Source organism: Callorhinchus milii, unplaced genomic scaffold (assembly GCF_018977255.1).
Source record: "Callorhinchus milii isolate IMCB2004 unplaced genomic scaffold, IMCB_Cmil_1.0 Scaffold13, whole genome shotgun sequence".
Classification (NCBI taxonomy): Eukaryota; Metazoa; Chordata; class Chondrichthyes; order Chimaeriformes; family Callorhinchidae; genus Callorhinchus; species Callorhinchus milii.
The window spans coordinates 7385532-7399889 of record NW_024704754.1 but is presented as its reverse complement, the minus strand read 5'-3'; the positions used below and the strand labels follow the sequence as shown (position 1 = coordinate 7399889).

General features: G+C 46.9%; 2 protein-coding genes and 1 pseudogene across 2 annotated transcripts; all 3 read right to left on the bottom strand.

The window, feature by feature from the left end:
- Positions 1–564: 564 nt before the first annotated feature.
- LOC103186488 (gastrotropin-like) lies at positions 565–4977 on the bottom strand. The gene is given in 4 exon segments (NM_001292312.1): positions 565–705; positions 976–1065; positions 3601–3776; positions 4882–4977. Coding segments are annotated over 4 exon segments (387 nt in total). The 5' UTR covers positions 4949–4977; the 3' UTR covers positions 565–651.
- On the bottom strand, positions 4576–4728 carry LOC121850073 (annotated as a pseudogene).
- A 4521-nt stretch (positions 4978–9498) lies between the features above and the next one.
- LOC103186487 (gastrotropin-like) lies at positions 9499–11816 on the bottom strand. The gene is made up of 4 exons (NM_001292308.1): positions 11703–11816; positions 10218–10393; positions 9788–9877; positions 9499–9639 (listed from the first exon to the last, which is right to left on the bottom strand). Exons 1-4 carry the CDS (start codon positions 11767–11769, stop codon positions 9586–9588), a joined length of 387 nt encoding a protein of 128 aa, NP_001279237.1. The 5' UTR covers positions 11770–11816; the 3' UTR covers positions 9499–9585.
- Positions 11817–14358: the final 2542 nt, after the last annotated feature.

The window sequence follows — 14358 nt, the reverse complement described above, 5'->3', positions numbered from 1 at the left end:
GTGGGTGTGGGGGCGAGTTCAGGGGCAGGAGGAGGTACGCAGATAAAATTGGTCATTCGTTTTTTTCTTGGTTAGTCGGGTGTCTGATGCATGTGGGGACCTATTTGAACTGGGGGATTGTTGGCCAGGACACAAGGAGAAACTCAAATGCTGTGTGAGATTAATGTGTACAGATGTCTCCTGAAGGGGTTGATCTTGTGAGACTCTTGTAAAAAAATAGTCAGCAGATAGTTCACTAACTGTACTAGAAAGAAAACAGAGTCTTGTTTATTGTACATAAAAATGACGTGACTGTATAAGGTAAAAATATAATCCTTGCATTTGATATTGGACCTCATCACGTCTTTGAGACGTCTCAAAGAACTTCACAGAATATACTGTCAATTGAATTGACTGTATATTTTGTGGACGAAACACGACAGCCAATTGGGCACAGCAGTGTCCCACAAACAGTTGTGGATTGAAGTAACTACATTTTTTTGAAGGAATTATTACCCCAGGAATTATTGTATGTCATTGAACCGGACTGCAGCGAAGAAAGAAAGCAATCTCTGACACACACGTGCGGTCACAGGCCTTTATTAGCAATAAGGTGTATAATAAGAATAATTTCTCACTTCCCAAGAGTTAAAGCGATGCTGTGTGCTTGTCTTATGCCAATTTCTTGCTCATTCTCTGGTAAGTCACACCACCACAAACAGAGATCTGACAGAGAGAAAACAAAATATTAGCTGTGACAGTGACACCCCCACTTCACTGTGACACCGTGACACTGACACACACCCTCACTATGACACTGACACACCCCACTCACTGTGACACTGACACACCCCTCCCCACACTCACACACCCCACTCACTGTGACACTGACACAGCCCTCCCCACACTCACACACCCCACTCACTGTGACACTGACACAGCCCTCCCCACACTCACACACCCTGTATTCCAAGGCAGCTTTAGAAGTGAACCCACCTCGACCAGTTTGCCCCCTACGATCTCAGAAGTGTGGTGATAGTTTGGAAAGTCGCAAACGAGTTTACTCCCGTCCATCTTGACTGTTGCCTGAGCAAAATAAAGCAACAAAGCTGTACTGAGTCACGGATTTATACAGTACCTACATCATTCACATGTGCAACTCAGAATGGCAACAGAAAATAGTGAGCATTAAATGTGAATGTTAAATGTGGGACACTACTGTGTGTAATCGGCTGCCGCGTTTCACTGACAAAATATACAGTATATTCTGTGAAAAGCTTTGAGATGTCTCAACGACATGATAAGGCAACACCAAAATTACACTTGTAAAGCGCCTTTCATGTTGGGAGGATGTCCCAAGGCGCTGGACAAACAGAGTTACGGACCTGAGCTGGGGGTTGGGGTCGTGGAGGTCAGGGGGCGAAGCAGGGAAATCGAAAGCACGGTCGAAGAGTAGGGTCTTGAGATGGGTCTTGAAGGTAGCAAGGGAGGATATAAGGTGGAGGGACTGTGGGGTTGAGTACCAGAGGGTAGGGCGGGTGGCAGAAGGCCTGCCCACCATTAGTGGGGCTAGCGAGGTGGGGGACGTGAAGCAGACCGGAGCCTGCTGAGTGGAGGGAGTGAGCAGGATGTTAGGGGGTGAGGAGGTCGCAGAAGTAGGGGGGAGTAAGACCTCAGAGGGCTTTGAAGGAGAGGACCAGGATCTTGAACTGTATCCTCTGTGTAATGGGAAGTCAGTGGAGTTGGGTGAGCATGGGGGAGCAGAGCCTAGTGCGGGAGAGGACGGGCTTGCAGTCTGTGGAGGGAGGAATTGGAGAGGCCGACAAGCAATGAGTTTGTATAGTCGAGCCTCGATGTTGAGAAGGGTCCAGGGAGGGTTTTGGTGGCCTGCGGTGTGAGACAATAGTGGAGCCGGGTGATGTTGCGGAGGTGGGTGAAGGCCGAACGGGTCATGTAGTAGATGTGGGGTAGAAAGAATAGTTCAGGGTCAAACAAGACCCCGACGTTCCAGACTGGCTTAGCAAGGTGGAGTGTGTAACCATGGATGGTGATGCTGTCAGCACCTGAGGAGAGGAGGCACTGACAGGAGCCAATCAGGAAAGCCTCAGTCTTGTTGAGTTTCAACTGAAGAAAGGTCAGGACTTGATGTCTGACAGACATTCTGTTAGCACAGCAGTGGTCCTGGAGTCGAGGGTGGAGGCAGAGAGGTAGAGTTGGGTGTTACCCGCATACATGTGGAAGTGGACCCCATGTCTGCGATGATGTCACCAAGAGGGAGCATATAGATATTGAAGAGGAGGGGACCAAGGACAGAGCCCTGAGGAACACCGTACGAGGAGAAGCCATTTGTGGAGATGAAGTGCAGGCAGTGTGAGAGGTACGATCTGAACCAGTCAAAGACAGAGCCGTGAAGGTTGAGGTAAGAGGAGAGGCGGTGGATGAGAATAGAGTGGTCGACGGTGTTGAAGCAGCAGAGAGGTCAAGGAGGACGAGGAGGCAGAGGGAGTCCTGGTCTCAGATGGACAGAATGTCATTTGTCACTTTGACGAGGGCTGTATCTGCACTGTGGGCGACACGGAAACCCGATTGAAGGAGTTCGAGAAGGGAGTGGCAGAAGAGGAAGAATTGAAGCTGAGAAGCAATAACTTGTTCCAGGACTTTGGAGAGGAAAGGGAAGTTGGAGATGGTAGTTTGGAAGTAGAGAAGGGTCCAGGGAGGGTTTTTAAAGATTGGAGTGATGACAGTGATTTTTAATGGGGCGGGAACAGTACCAGAGGACAGGGAGAGGTTTATGATATCAGTGAGTAGAGGTGCAAGGAGGTGGACCTGGGAGGTAAGGAAAGGGGTAGGGATGGGGTCGAGAGAGCAGGTGGTCCGTTTCATGCGGGTTATGATGGTGATGAGAGAGGAGGGGGAGCAGGTTCAAAGGTGTGGAGGGAGGGATGGGTAGGGGCCGGGGTGGGAGGAGGAGATGGGGAAGGGGTAGCAGATGCTGTGGCAGAGGCAGCTGAGCAGATTCCCTTGATTTTGGATTTGAGGACATTCAGCATCGCCTTGTAGTTGGCATTTGAGGTGAGGATGGGCAAGGTGTGAGAGAGTGGGTGGAGAAGCCAGTTCGTAATCGAGAAGAGGAGCCTGGGGTTGTCCTTAGCCTCCATGATTGTCTTGCAGTAAAACAACGATTTAGTGGAGGCATGGGCAGAGCGGTAGGATTTAATATGGTCCAGCCAGATTTGCTGATGGACCGTTAAGTTTAATTTAAGCCAGGTGTGCTCAGCGGCAGGCACCTGTGCTTTAAGGGCGCGGAGGTGGCTGGTGTACCATGGTGAATAGGAAACAGTTCGGGAGGAGAGGGGAGCAAGGGAATTGCAAGTGGAAGAGAGGGAGCTGTGGAGAAGAGTGACCGAGGAGGATAGGTCATTGCAAGACGACGCCCAGAGGAGAAGGAGTTCAGATGACTCCAAAGGAGCTGAGAGGGAGGGGGCAGGGGAGATTTTTTTTCCAGGTACCATGTCAAATGCAAGTATTATTATTATTATTAATCCCTTTAAATGTGAATGTTCAAGACCAGCGAAACACTGAACAGAGCAAAGTGTTAGTCATTAACCATTGCAACTGTACCTTGAACTTCTTGCCATCCATGGTTTCCATATCTGACTCTTGCCCAATGACAAACTTGTTTCTCATGGTTTTTCCCCCTGGGTAGATCTGTGACCAGGTGAACTCACTGCCATTCTGAACGACCTCTGTGATGACCTTGGCGTTCCTTCCTTTCTCAATCATGTCATTGGGATACTCTAGGAGGAAAATAACACTATCACAAAAAGGTTTGCATCAGACTCCTTCAGTTAATTTGTGATTCGCCCACAAGGTATACAGCCAACCCACTTTACAATATATTCTGTGAAGCGCTTTGAGACATCGCAATGATGTGATAAGGCCCTATATCAAATGCAAGGATTTGATATATGTATATATAGAGAGAGAGAGTCTTATCAAATTGTCAAGACCTCTCAAAGCGCTTCATAGATTATACTGTAAAGTGAATTGACTGTTTATTTTTGTGGGTGAAAGGCAGCAGCCAATTAGGCACAACAGTGTCCTACAAACAATGGTAGGTTGAGATAATTGAGATAAGAATGATTGCATTTGTAGTTTTAGACAGATTATTGCAGGGGAACACAATCTGGGCTGTGATAATTATCACATCACATACCTCATTTTACTTCTGGTCAAGTCATTGCTCCCATTCGATTTACTCACCACTCAAACTACACGCAAATTGAGTCAAGCACTTTAATGGTTACAGACTGAATGCAAATACTTATTTATACAACAGCAAAAGTAAATTACTTTTGTGTAGCATCTCTTACATCAGGAGGACAGTTTGGTAAGGGGTTAGTAGATCACAGAGGTAGGAAGAAGCAAGGCCTTGCATATTAGGCATGGAAGAATGCAAAGCATATGGACCTTGCAACGTCACCCTGCAATTTAATTGTATTCCAAATGGATGGAACATGCCACATTCCTGATTCAACGCAGAATGGGAATAAACCATTAATGGAACAGAAAGTCTCTGCTATTAGTTTGTAACCCAGGGGAGAGCGCAAACGGCAGTCCCCACTGCCACAAATTTTGCAGTCAAGTATCTCACATTTAGGGACATTGTACATCAGCACAACCCACAGTGCAATGGGTTAGCCTCATCCTGGGAAATGGAGCACAGTGTTTCCCCTGCCAGGTAAGTATGTTTAACCACTGCTCATCACCGCCTGCTCATTGTTTGCTCTACCACTTATGCTTACAGTGTCTCTTCCCTTTCCTCCCTCCTCTCTGTGGCAGGGAGGGTAAGGGTAGAAGGGTATACAGAGACTAGCGCTGCCGTTCGAAAGAGGAACTTACTCAAAGCCTTCATGAATTCCTCGTAGTTTTCCTGACTCTCGACTTCGTACTTGCCGTTGAAAGCCATCGTGGATCAGGAACCAAATGGGTTTGGTTCCAGGAAAGTCGACAGGTAAAGTCTGACCAAACCTGGTGGTTATATATACACACCCCGCAATCCCAGCCAAATAATTGATTAACTAGATTTTTATATTCCCGACTATTGTGGCATGTTGTAATGTCATTACTTTTATAGCAGAAAATATACAATGCATAAAATATGTCAATGGCATAGATGTCATTCCCCTGGTTTTAAGTTCAATGAAAGGTGCTGTAGGTGTGACTGAGAGGTGAGAGGAGATTAGACATTCTCAGTTCTGGTTTTCAGTTTCACAAACTGCAGTACTTCTGCAATCATTTGTTTCCTGTTCAATTTTACCTAGAATTACATAGAAAGTTGCAGCACGGAAACAGGCCACTCAACCCAACAAGTCCATGCTGGTGTTTATACTCCATACAACCCCCCACCAACCCTGCTAATCCTCCTCTCCCATAGGATTAGCTCTCCCCTGATGAACATGCGCTCATCACATCTAGTCTTGTCAATTCCCTGCTTGTCGGCCGCCCCAACTCTTCTCTCCACAAGCTGCAGATTATCCAGAACTCTGCAGCTCATGTCCTCTCCTGCACCAAGCTCCGTGACCCCATCACCTCTACCCTCTCCCTGCTCCACTGGCTCCCCATCCCCCAGAGGAAAGAGTTCAAAATCCTCGTCCTCACCTTCAAGGCTTTCCATGGCCTTGCACCTTCCTACCTCTGTGACCTGATAACCGCTTATCAAACTGTCCGCTCCCTCTGCTCAGCAGGCTCCGACCTGCTCTACGTCCCCTGCCCGGCCTACCCCACCATCGGCAGTCGGGCCTTCAGCCTCTCTGACCCCATCCTTTGAAACTCCCTCCCTCATTCTCTTTGCCTTGCTCCGTCCCTTGCCTCCTTCAAGGAACATCTCAAGATCCTCTTCTTCGATTGTGCCTTAAACCATCCGTCTACCCCAACCCTCCTGCCCTCCCTGATCCCAACCACGCTCCCCCTGCTCGGGTCCAAATCCCTTATTGTCCAGTGCCTTGGGACATCCTCCCGAAGTGAAAGTCGCTAAACAAATGTAATTTTGTATTGTATTATTATAAATCAGCTACATAATAATCATAATATTCCTTGCATTTGGTATAGTGCCTTACCACATCATTGAGACATCTCAAAGCGCTTTGCAGGGTATACTGTAAAGTGGTTTGACAGTATATTTTGAGCAGTGTAACACCGCAGCCAGTTTGCACACAGCAAAGTCCCATGAACAGCCATGGAGCGAGTGAACAATTTTTTTGGGGGGGATTCTTGGCTTGGACACTGAGAGAGAGAATCTTCCTTCTCTTTTTGAATAGTCTTCCCAACTGTTTGTGGGACACTGCTGTGCACAATTGGCTGCTGCATTTCACCCAAAAATATATAATAATAACAATAATTCTTGAATTCGATATAGGGTCTTATCATGTCTTCGAGATATCTCAAAGCGTTTCACAAGACACACTCTTTAACATCCATCTGAACAGGCAGGTGGGACCTCTGCCTGCTCCGTTTAACATGATTGAATTTAACTTGTCAAACCGAGTGCTTGTCACTCTTCAACAGATCTCACGTTCAACATTCACCAAGGTGAATGCACTCCAGTGCAAGACTTGCTTATATAATAAAAAATGCTTTTTTATTTTTGATGATGAGATAGTTACTTTAGAATTGGGCGTCAATTGCCAAGACTCTGTGTTTTATTACTTGGTTCAGGTAATAACCTTTTACAGTTATTCATAGACACATTAACTGATTTTATGTTACACAGGTACCTTGACCTTGAGAATTGTGTATTGGACACAGATCTTACCAGCAGTCTCCCTCCCCTTTCATGCCTAAATGTCTCAGCGACGCTTTGCAGTAACGTAGAGTGAATCAGTAAAATGTAGATATCCTTTTCGCAGAACATAGTCCAACATCTCTCTGGGGAATGGTTCAACATTTTGTGTAGAGCACTTGCCTCACAGGCGAGAGGACCCAGGTTCGATTCCCGGTCAGGGCGAAACCTTAGGCAAGCTTCCTTACTGCACACACCTCTGTTTGCCGAGCAGAAAGTAGGATACCAGTTGTTAGTCAGTTAGCGTTCAGTGGTACTAATCCCTTCAAAATAATAATAATTTGCTCACTCAATCCATGACTGTTTGTGGGACACTGCTGTGCACGATTGGCTGACGCATTTCGCCCAAAAATATATAATAATAATAATAATAATCCTTGTATTTGATATAGCCTATCATGCCTTCAAGATGTCTCAAAGCGCTTCACAGGATACACTGTAATGTGTCGTGACTGTGTATTTTGTGGGCGAAACGCGACAGCCAATTTCGCTCAGCAGTGTCCCACAAACAGTCGTGGACTCAGTGACCATATTATTTATGTAATATTATAAATAACATTATAATATAATTATAATTTATATGTTGGAGTCCTGTAGATCAGTGGTTAGAGCACTCATATCGCAAGTGAGAGGACCTGAGTTTGATGTGAAACTTTGGGCAAGTTTCCTTAGTCCTCACACCTCTGTTCACCCACAGTAAACAGGAACCCGGTTGTTAGTTGATTGGTGGATCGCGTTTCTGGGGGTAATAATTCCTTCCAAAAAAAAATGTTCACTTCAATCCATGATTGTTTGTGGGACACTGCTTGGCACAATTGTGACACTGACCCCCCCACCCCAACCCCCACCCCCCTCACTGTGACACTGCCCCCCTCCCCTCACTGTGACACTGCCCCCCCCCTCACTGTGACACTGACCCCTCCCCTCACTGTGACACTGACCCTCCCCCCACTGTGACACTGACCCCCCCCTTCACTGTGACACTGACCCCTCCCCTCACTGTGACACTGACCCCCCCCTCACTGTGACACTGACCCCCCTCTCCAACCCCCTCACTGTGACACTGACCCTCCCCCCACTGTGACACTGACCCCTCCCCCCACTATGACACTGACCCCTCCCCTCACTGTGACACTGACCCCCCCCTCACTGTGACACTGACCCCTCCCCTCACTGTGACACTGCCCCCCCCACTGTGACACTGCCCCCCCCGCCTCACTGTGACACTGACCCTCCCCCCACTGTGACACTGACCCCCCCTCACTGTGACACTGACCCCCCCTCCACTGTGACACTGACCCTCCCCCCACTGTGACACTGACCCCCCCTCACTGTGACACTGCCCCCCCCCGCCTCACTGTGACACTGCCCCCCCCCCCGCCTCACTGTGACACTGACCCTCCCCCTCACTGTGACACTGACCCTCCCCCTCACTGTGACACTGACCCTCCCCCACCTTGACACTGACCCTCCCCCCACTGTGACACTGCCCCCCTCCTCACTGTGACACTGACCCTCCCCCCACTGTGACACTGACCCTCCCCCCACTGTGACACTGACCCTCCCCCCACTGTGACACTGCCCCCCCCTCACTGTGACACTGACCCTCCCCCCACTGTGACACTGACCCTCCCCCCACTGTGACACTGCCCCCCCCTCACTGTGACACTGCCCCCCCCTCACTGTGACACTGCCCCCCCCCCGCCTCACTGTGACACTGACCCTCCCCTCACTGTGACACTGACCCCCTCCTCACTGTGACACTGACCCTCCCCCCCTTCACTGTGACACTGATGCCCACCCTCCCTCACCCCTCACCATGACTCTGATACCTCCTGCACCCCTCAGTGTGACTCTGACACACTTATCACGTCTTCGATACGTCTCAAAGTGCTTCACAGGATACCCTGTAACTTGTTGTGACTGTGTATCTTGTGGGCAAAACGCGGCAGCCAATTGCGCACAGTGGTGTCCCACAAACAGTCATAGATTGAGTGACCACATTATTTATATCATTATTTTTGAGGGATTATTACCGCCGGAAAGGGATCCGCTAATTGATTTACAAGTGGGTTCCTACTTACTTCTAGGTAAACAGAGGCGTGTGTGTGGGGTGAGTGTGAGTGGAGTAAGGAAACTTGCCTAAGGTTTTGCCCTGACCCGCCGTCAGTTTACTTTACAGTCTATTCTGTGAAACGCTTTGAGATGTCTCGAAGACGTAATAAGGCGCTATATCAAATGCAAAGATTATTATTATTAACTCTGATCCTGTGCTCATCCAATGTCCGGGCTGGGGGGGAGATGGTGGAGGTTGGGAGAGGGTGGGAAGGGATGTGGGGAGTTGGTGCGAGGGGATGGGGGTGAGTTCAGGGGCAGGAGGAGGAGGTATGCAGATAAAATTGGTCATTCACTTATTTCTTGGTCAGCCGGGTGTCTGATGCACGTGGAGACCTAGTTGAACTGGGACACAAGAAGAAACTCAAATGCTGCATGAGATTAATGTCTCCTAAAGGGGTTGATCTTCTGTTAGACATGTTAAAAAAAAAGTCAGCAGATTGTTCTCTAACTGTACTAGAAAGAAAGTATAAAGTCTTGTATATTGTGCATAAAAGTGATGTGATTGTATGCCAGTGAACTGGACTGCAGTGAGGAAAGAAAGCAATCTCTGACACACACTTGCGGTCACAGGTCTTTATTAGCAATAAGGTGTATAATAAGAATAATTTCTCACTTCCCAAGAGTTAAAGCGATGCTGTGTGCTTGTCTTATGCCAATTTCTTGCTCATTCTCTGGTAAGTCACACCACCACAAACAGAGATCTGACAGAGAGAAAACAAAATATTAGCTGTGACAGTGACACCCCCACTTCACTGTGACACCGTGACACTGACAACACCCCACCTCCCCCCCACCCACACACAAACACACACACCCTGTATTCCAAGGCAGCTTTAGAAGTGAACCCACCTCGACCAGTTTGCCCCCTACGATCTCAGAAGTGTGGTGATAGTTTGGAAAGTCGCAAACGAGTTTACTCCCGTCCATCTTGACTGTTGCCTGAGCAAAATAAAGCAACAAAGCTGTACTGAGTCAGGGATTTATACAGTACCTACATCATTCACATGTGCAACTCAAAATGGCAACAGAAAATAGTGAGCATTAAATGTGAATGTTAAATGTGGGACACTGCTGTGTGTGATCAGCTGCCGCGTTTCGCTGACAAAATATACAGTAGATTCTGTGAAATACTTTGAGACATCTCAACACCGTGGTAAGGCAACAATAAGGCATTACATCAAATGCAAGGATTATTATTAATCCCTTTAGATGTGAATGTTCAAGACCAGCGAAACACTGAATAGAGCAAAGTGTTAGTTATTAACCATTGCAACTGTACCTTGAACTTCTTGCCATCCATGGTTTCCATATCTGACTCTTGCCCAATGACAAACTTGTTTCTCATGGTTTTTCCCCCTGGGTAGATCTGTGACCAGGTGAACTCACTGCCATTCTGAACGACCTCTGTGATGACCTTGGCGTTCCTTCCTTTCTCAATCATGTCACTGGGATACTCTAGGAGGAAAATAACACTATCACAAAAAGGTTTGCATCAGACTCCTTCAGTTAATTTGTGATTCGCCCACAAGGTATACAGCCAACCCACTTTACAATATATTCTGTGAAGCGCTTTGAGACATCGCAATGATGTGATAAGGCCCTATATTAAATGCAAGGATTTGGTATATGTATATATATAGCGAGAGAGTCTTATCAAATTGTCAAGACCTCTCAAAGAGCTTCATAGATTATACTGTAAAGTGAATTGACTGTATATTTTTGTGGGTGAAAGGAGGCAGCCAATAACACACAGCAGTGTCCCACCAAGAGTGGTGAGTTAAAATAATTGAGATAAGAATGATTGCACTTGTAGTTTTAGACAGATCATTGCTGGCGAACACAATCTGGGCTGTGATAATTATCACATCACATGCCTCACTTTGCTTCTGGTCATGTCATTACTCTCGTTCGACTTACCACACAAACCACATGGCAAATTGGGTCAAGCATTTCTGCACCTTAACCGTTACATACAGAAAGCAAATATGTCTTTACACAACAAAAACAAATTACCTTTGTATAGCACCTTTCACGTCAGGAGGAGTTTGATAAGGGGTTAGCAGGTCACAGAGGTAGGAAGGAGCAAGGCTGTGCAAATTACGCATTGAAGAATGCAAACCACGCATTACAATGTCATACTACATTGTTACTGCTTCTATTCCAAGTGAATCACTTTCCTGATTCAATGCAAAATGAGAATGAAGCATTAATGCAATAGTGAGTTTGTAATGCAGGGGAGAGCGCGAACGCAATCACTAAGCCTCCAGCAGATCATTGGCAGCTGGCAGTTAACTCCTTACTGCCCAGGTGGATGTTAAAGATCTTGTGGCACTATTCAAAAAGCGAAGCGAGTTTCTCTCTCCTGGTGTCCTGGCCAACAATCCCAGAAATAAAATTGGTCACTCAATCCATGACTGTTTGTCAGACACTGCTGTGCACAACTGGAGACCAGAGGACACAGATGACAAAAGTCATGTGGCTACCAGAGGACGCAGATTTAAGATAATTGGCAAAAGAACCAGAGGGGAGATGCGGAGAAAGCCTTCCACTGGAGCTGTTGCCGTCTGCAATGCACTGCCCGAAAGATTGATAAAGGCAACAACCACAACAAATTACATTTGTATTGCGCCTTTCATGTCGGGAGAACGTCCCAAGGGCTGGATAGTCAGGGATTTGGACCTGAGCAGGGGGTTGGGGTGGGCAGGGAGGGTAGGGGTAGAAGGGTATACAGAGACTAGCGCTGCCGTTTGAGAGAGAAACTTACTCAAAACCTTCATGAATTCCTCGTAGTTTTCCTGACTCTCGACTTCGTACTTGCCGTTGAAAGCCATCGTGGATCAGGAACCAAATGGGTTTGGTTACAGGAAAGTCGACAGGTAAAGTCTGACCAAACCTGGTGGTTATATATACACACCCCGCAACCCCACCCAAATAATTGATTAACTAGATTTTTATATTCCCGACTATTGTGGCATGTTGTAATGTCATTACTTTTATAGCAGAAAATATACAATGCATAAAATATGTCAATGGCATAGATGTCATTCCCCTGGTTTTAAGTTCAATGAAAGGTGCTGTAGGTGTGACTGAGAGGTGAGAGGAGATTAGACATTCTCAGTTCTGGTTTTCAGTTTCACAAACTGCAGTACTTCTGCAATCATTTGTTTCCTGTTCAATTTTACCTAGAATTACATAGAAAGTTGCAGCACGGAAACAGGCCACTCAACCCAACAAGTTCGTGCTGGTGTTTATACTCCACACAAGCCCCCACCAACCCTGCTAATCCTCCTCTCCCATAGGATTATTATTATAAATCAGCTACATAATAATAATAATACTCCTCTAATTTGCCCTGCTCGGCCACTGTCTCTCACCGCGGGCTGCCAAGACAACAATAACAACAAAATTACACTTATATAGTGCCTTTCATATTGGGAGGATGTCCCAAGGCGCTGGACAGACAGCGTTTCGGACTCGAGCTGAGGGTCGGGGTGGGTGGAGGGGTGAGGGCGGGGGAGAAGCAAGGAGATAAAAAAACACGATTGAAGAGGAGGGCCTTGAGGTGGGGCATGAAGGTGGCAAGGGAGGGGGCGAGATGGAGGGATTGCGGGATGGAGTTCCAGAGGGTGGGTGCAGAGTGGCGGAAGGCCCACCCGCCGATAGTGGGGCAAGCAAGGCAGGGGACGTTAAGCAGGCCAGAGCCCACTGAGCGGAGCGAGCGAACAGGATGGTAGGGGGTTAGGAAGTTGGTGAGGTAGGGGGTAGCAAGACCATGGAGGACTTTGAAGGTGAGGACCTTCATGTTCATCACATCCAGGCTACACTATGCAAACTCCTTGCTTGTCGGCCTCACCAATTCCCCCCTCAACAGGCTGTAGATCATTCAGAACTCTGCAGCCCGTGAACTCTTCCAAACCAAGCTCCACGACCCTATCACCCCCATGTCTTGAAGCGCTTCGCAAGATATACTTTAAAGGGGTTTGTTTGACAGTGTATTTTGAGTGGCGAATCATGCAGCCAGTTTGCTCACAGCAAATTCCCAAGGACAGCTATGGAGTGAGTGACCAGTTTTATTTGGGGGATTAGAATAACCGGGACACTGGGAGAGAGAAACTACTTTCTCTTCTTGAATAACTCCATGGGATCTTTAACATCCACCTGAACAGGCAGGTGGGACCTCTGCCTATTCAGCTTAACATGATTGAGTTTGACTTGTCAAACCGAGTGCTTGTCACTCTTCAACAGATCTTATGTTCAACATTCACCAAGGTGAATGCACTCCAGTGCAAGACTTGCTTATATAATAAAAAGTGCTTTTTTAATTTTGATGATGGGATAGTTACTTTAGAATTGGGCGTCAATTGCCAAGACTCTGTGTTTTATTACTCGGTTCAGGTAATAACCTTTTACAGTTATTCATAGACACATTAATTGATTTCATGTTACACAGGTACCTTGACCTTGAGAATTGTGTATTGGACACAGATCTTACCAGCAGTCTCTCTCCCTTTCATGCCTACATGTCTCAACGATGCTTTGCAGCAACGTAGAGTGAATCCTTCTATCACCAGCAGGCCGGGTAGTAAAGAAAGGCATATCTCCTTATTCACCCTGTACCAATGCACAAAGTATAAATTACACTACCTGCTTGTGTGTTATATACCATATATAGGAGTGATCACGTCGCTGCAATAACAACATGAACTAGTCTTCATGTTCAGAGAACTCGTGTAGTAGACTAAACGAAAACCTTGTCATGGGAAATAAACCAAGTGGACGGTAAAGCCAGCGATTTTTCAAATCCCAGTTGGGATGTTACTGGAATTCCTGTGATGGTACATGGGGGATTCAGACACACAGTCATGGTTGGAGGGGTACCCTATTACAGGTGGCAAGTTCAAGAGGAATAAATGTTTGTCCAAGCACTTCGGGATTTTGTTGGAAATGTACTATCAGTGTTTATCGGGGTGGGACGGGGACGGGCCCTGGCTAGTAACATCCTATTACAAACTCTCCACTTCATTCTTGTTGCTATCGGGAGGGCAAGTAGGTTGATGGTAGAGAGAGGAAGAAAAATTCTCCTGTGTGTCCCGGCAGCCAACTTGGACTTTGCGGGAAGGCTATCCGAGATTAGCCCATGATGTTCCCGATTCACCAGGCCCCAAATAGAGAGAGAAATCACTATCCCCTCTCACAAACACCCGGGAGTCTGGCTTCAGAGAAATGGTGGGTTTCTGGAGTGGATCTGGAATTAAAACACAGTAAAAATAATATCACAAACACTCTCTCTGTGACATGGACACGGTTCAGATCAAAGTAAAACCAGGGAAGATAAGAGAGTGATGGAAGAAAATCACATGAACTACTGTTTATAGTTGGAAATGTACAGTGCAAGATACATTTACATAGCACCTTTTATG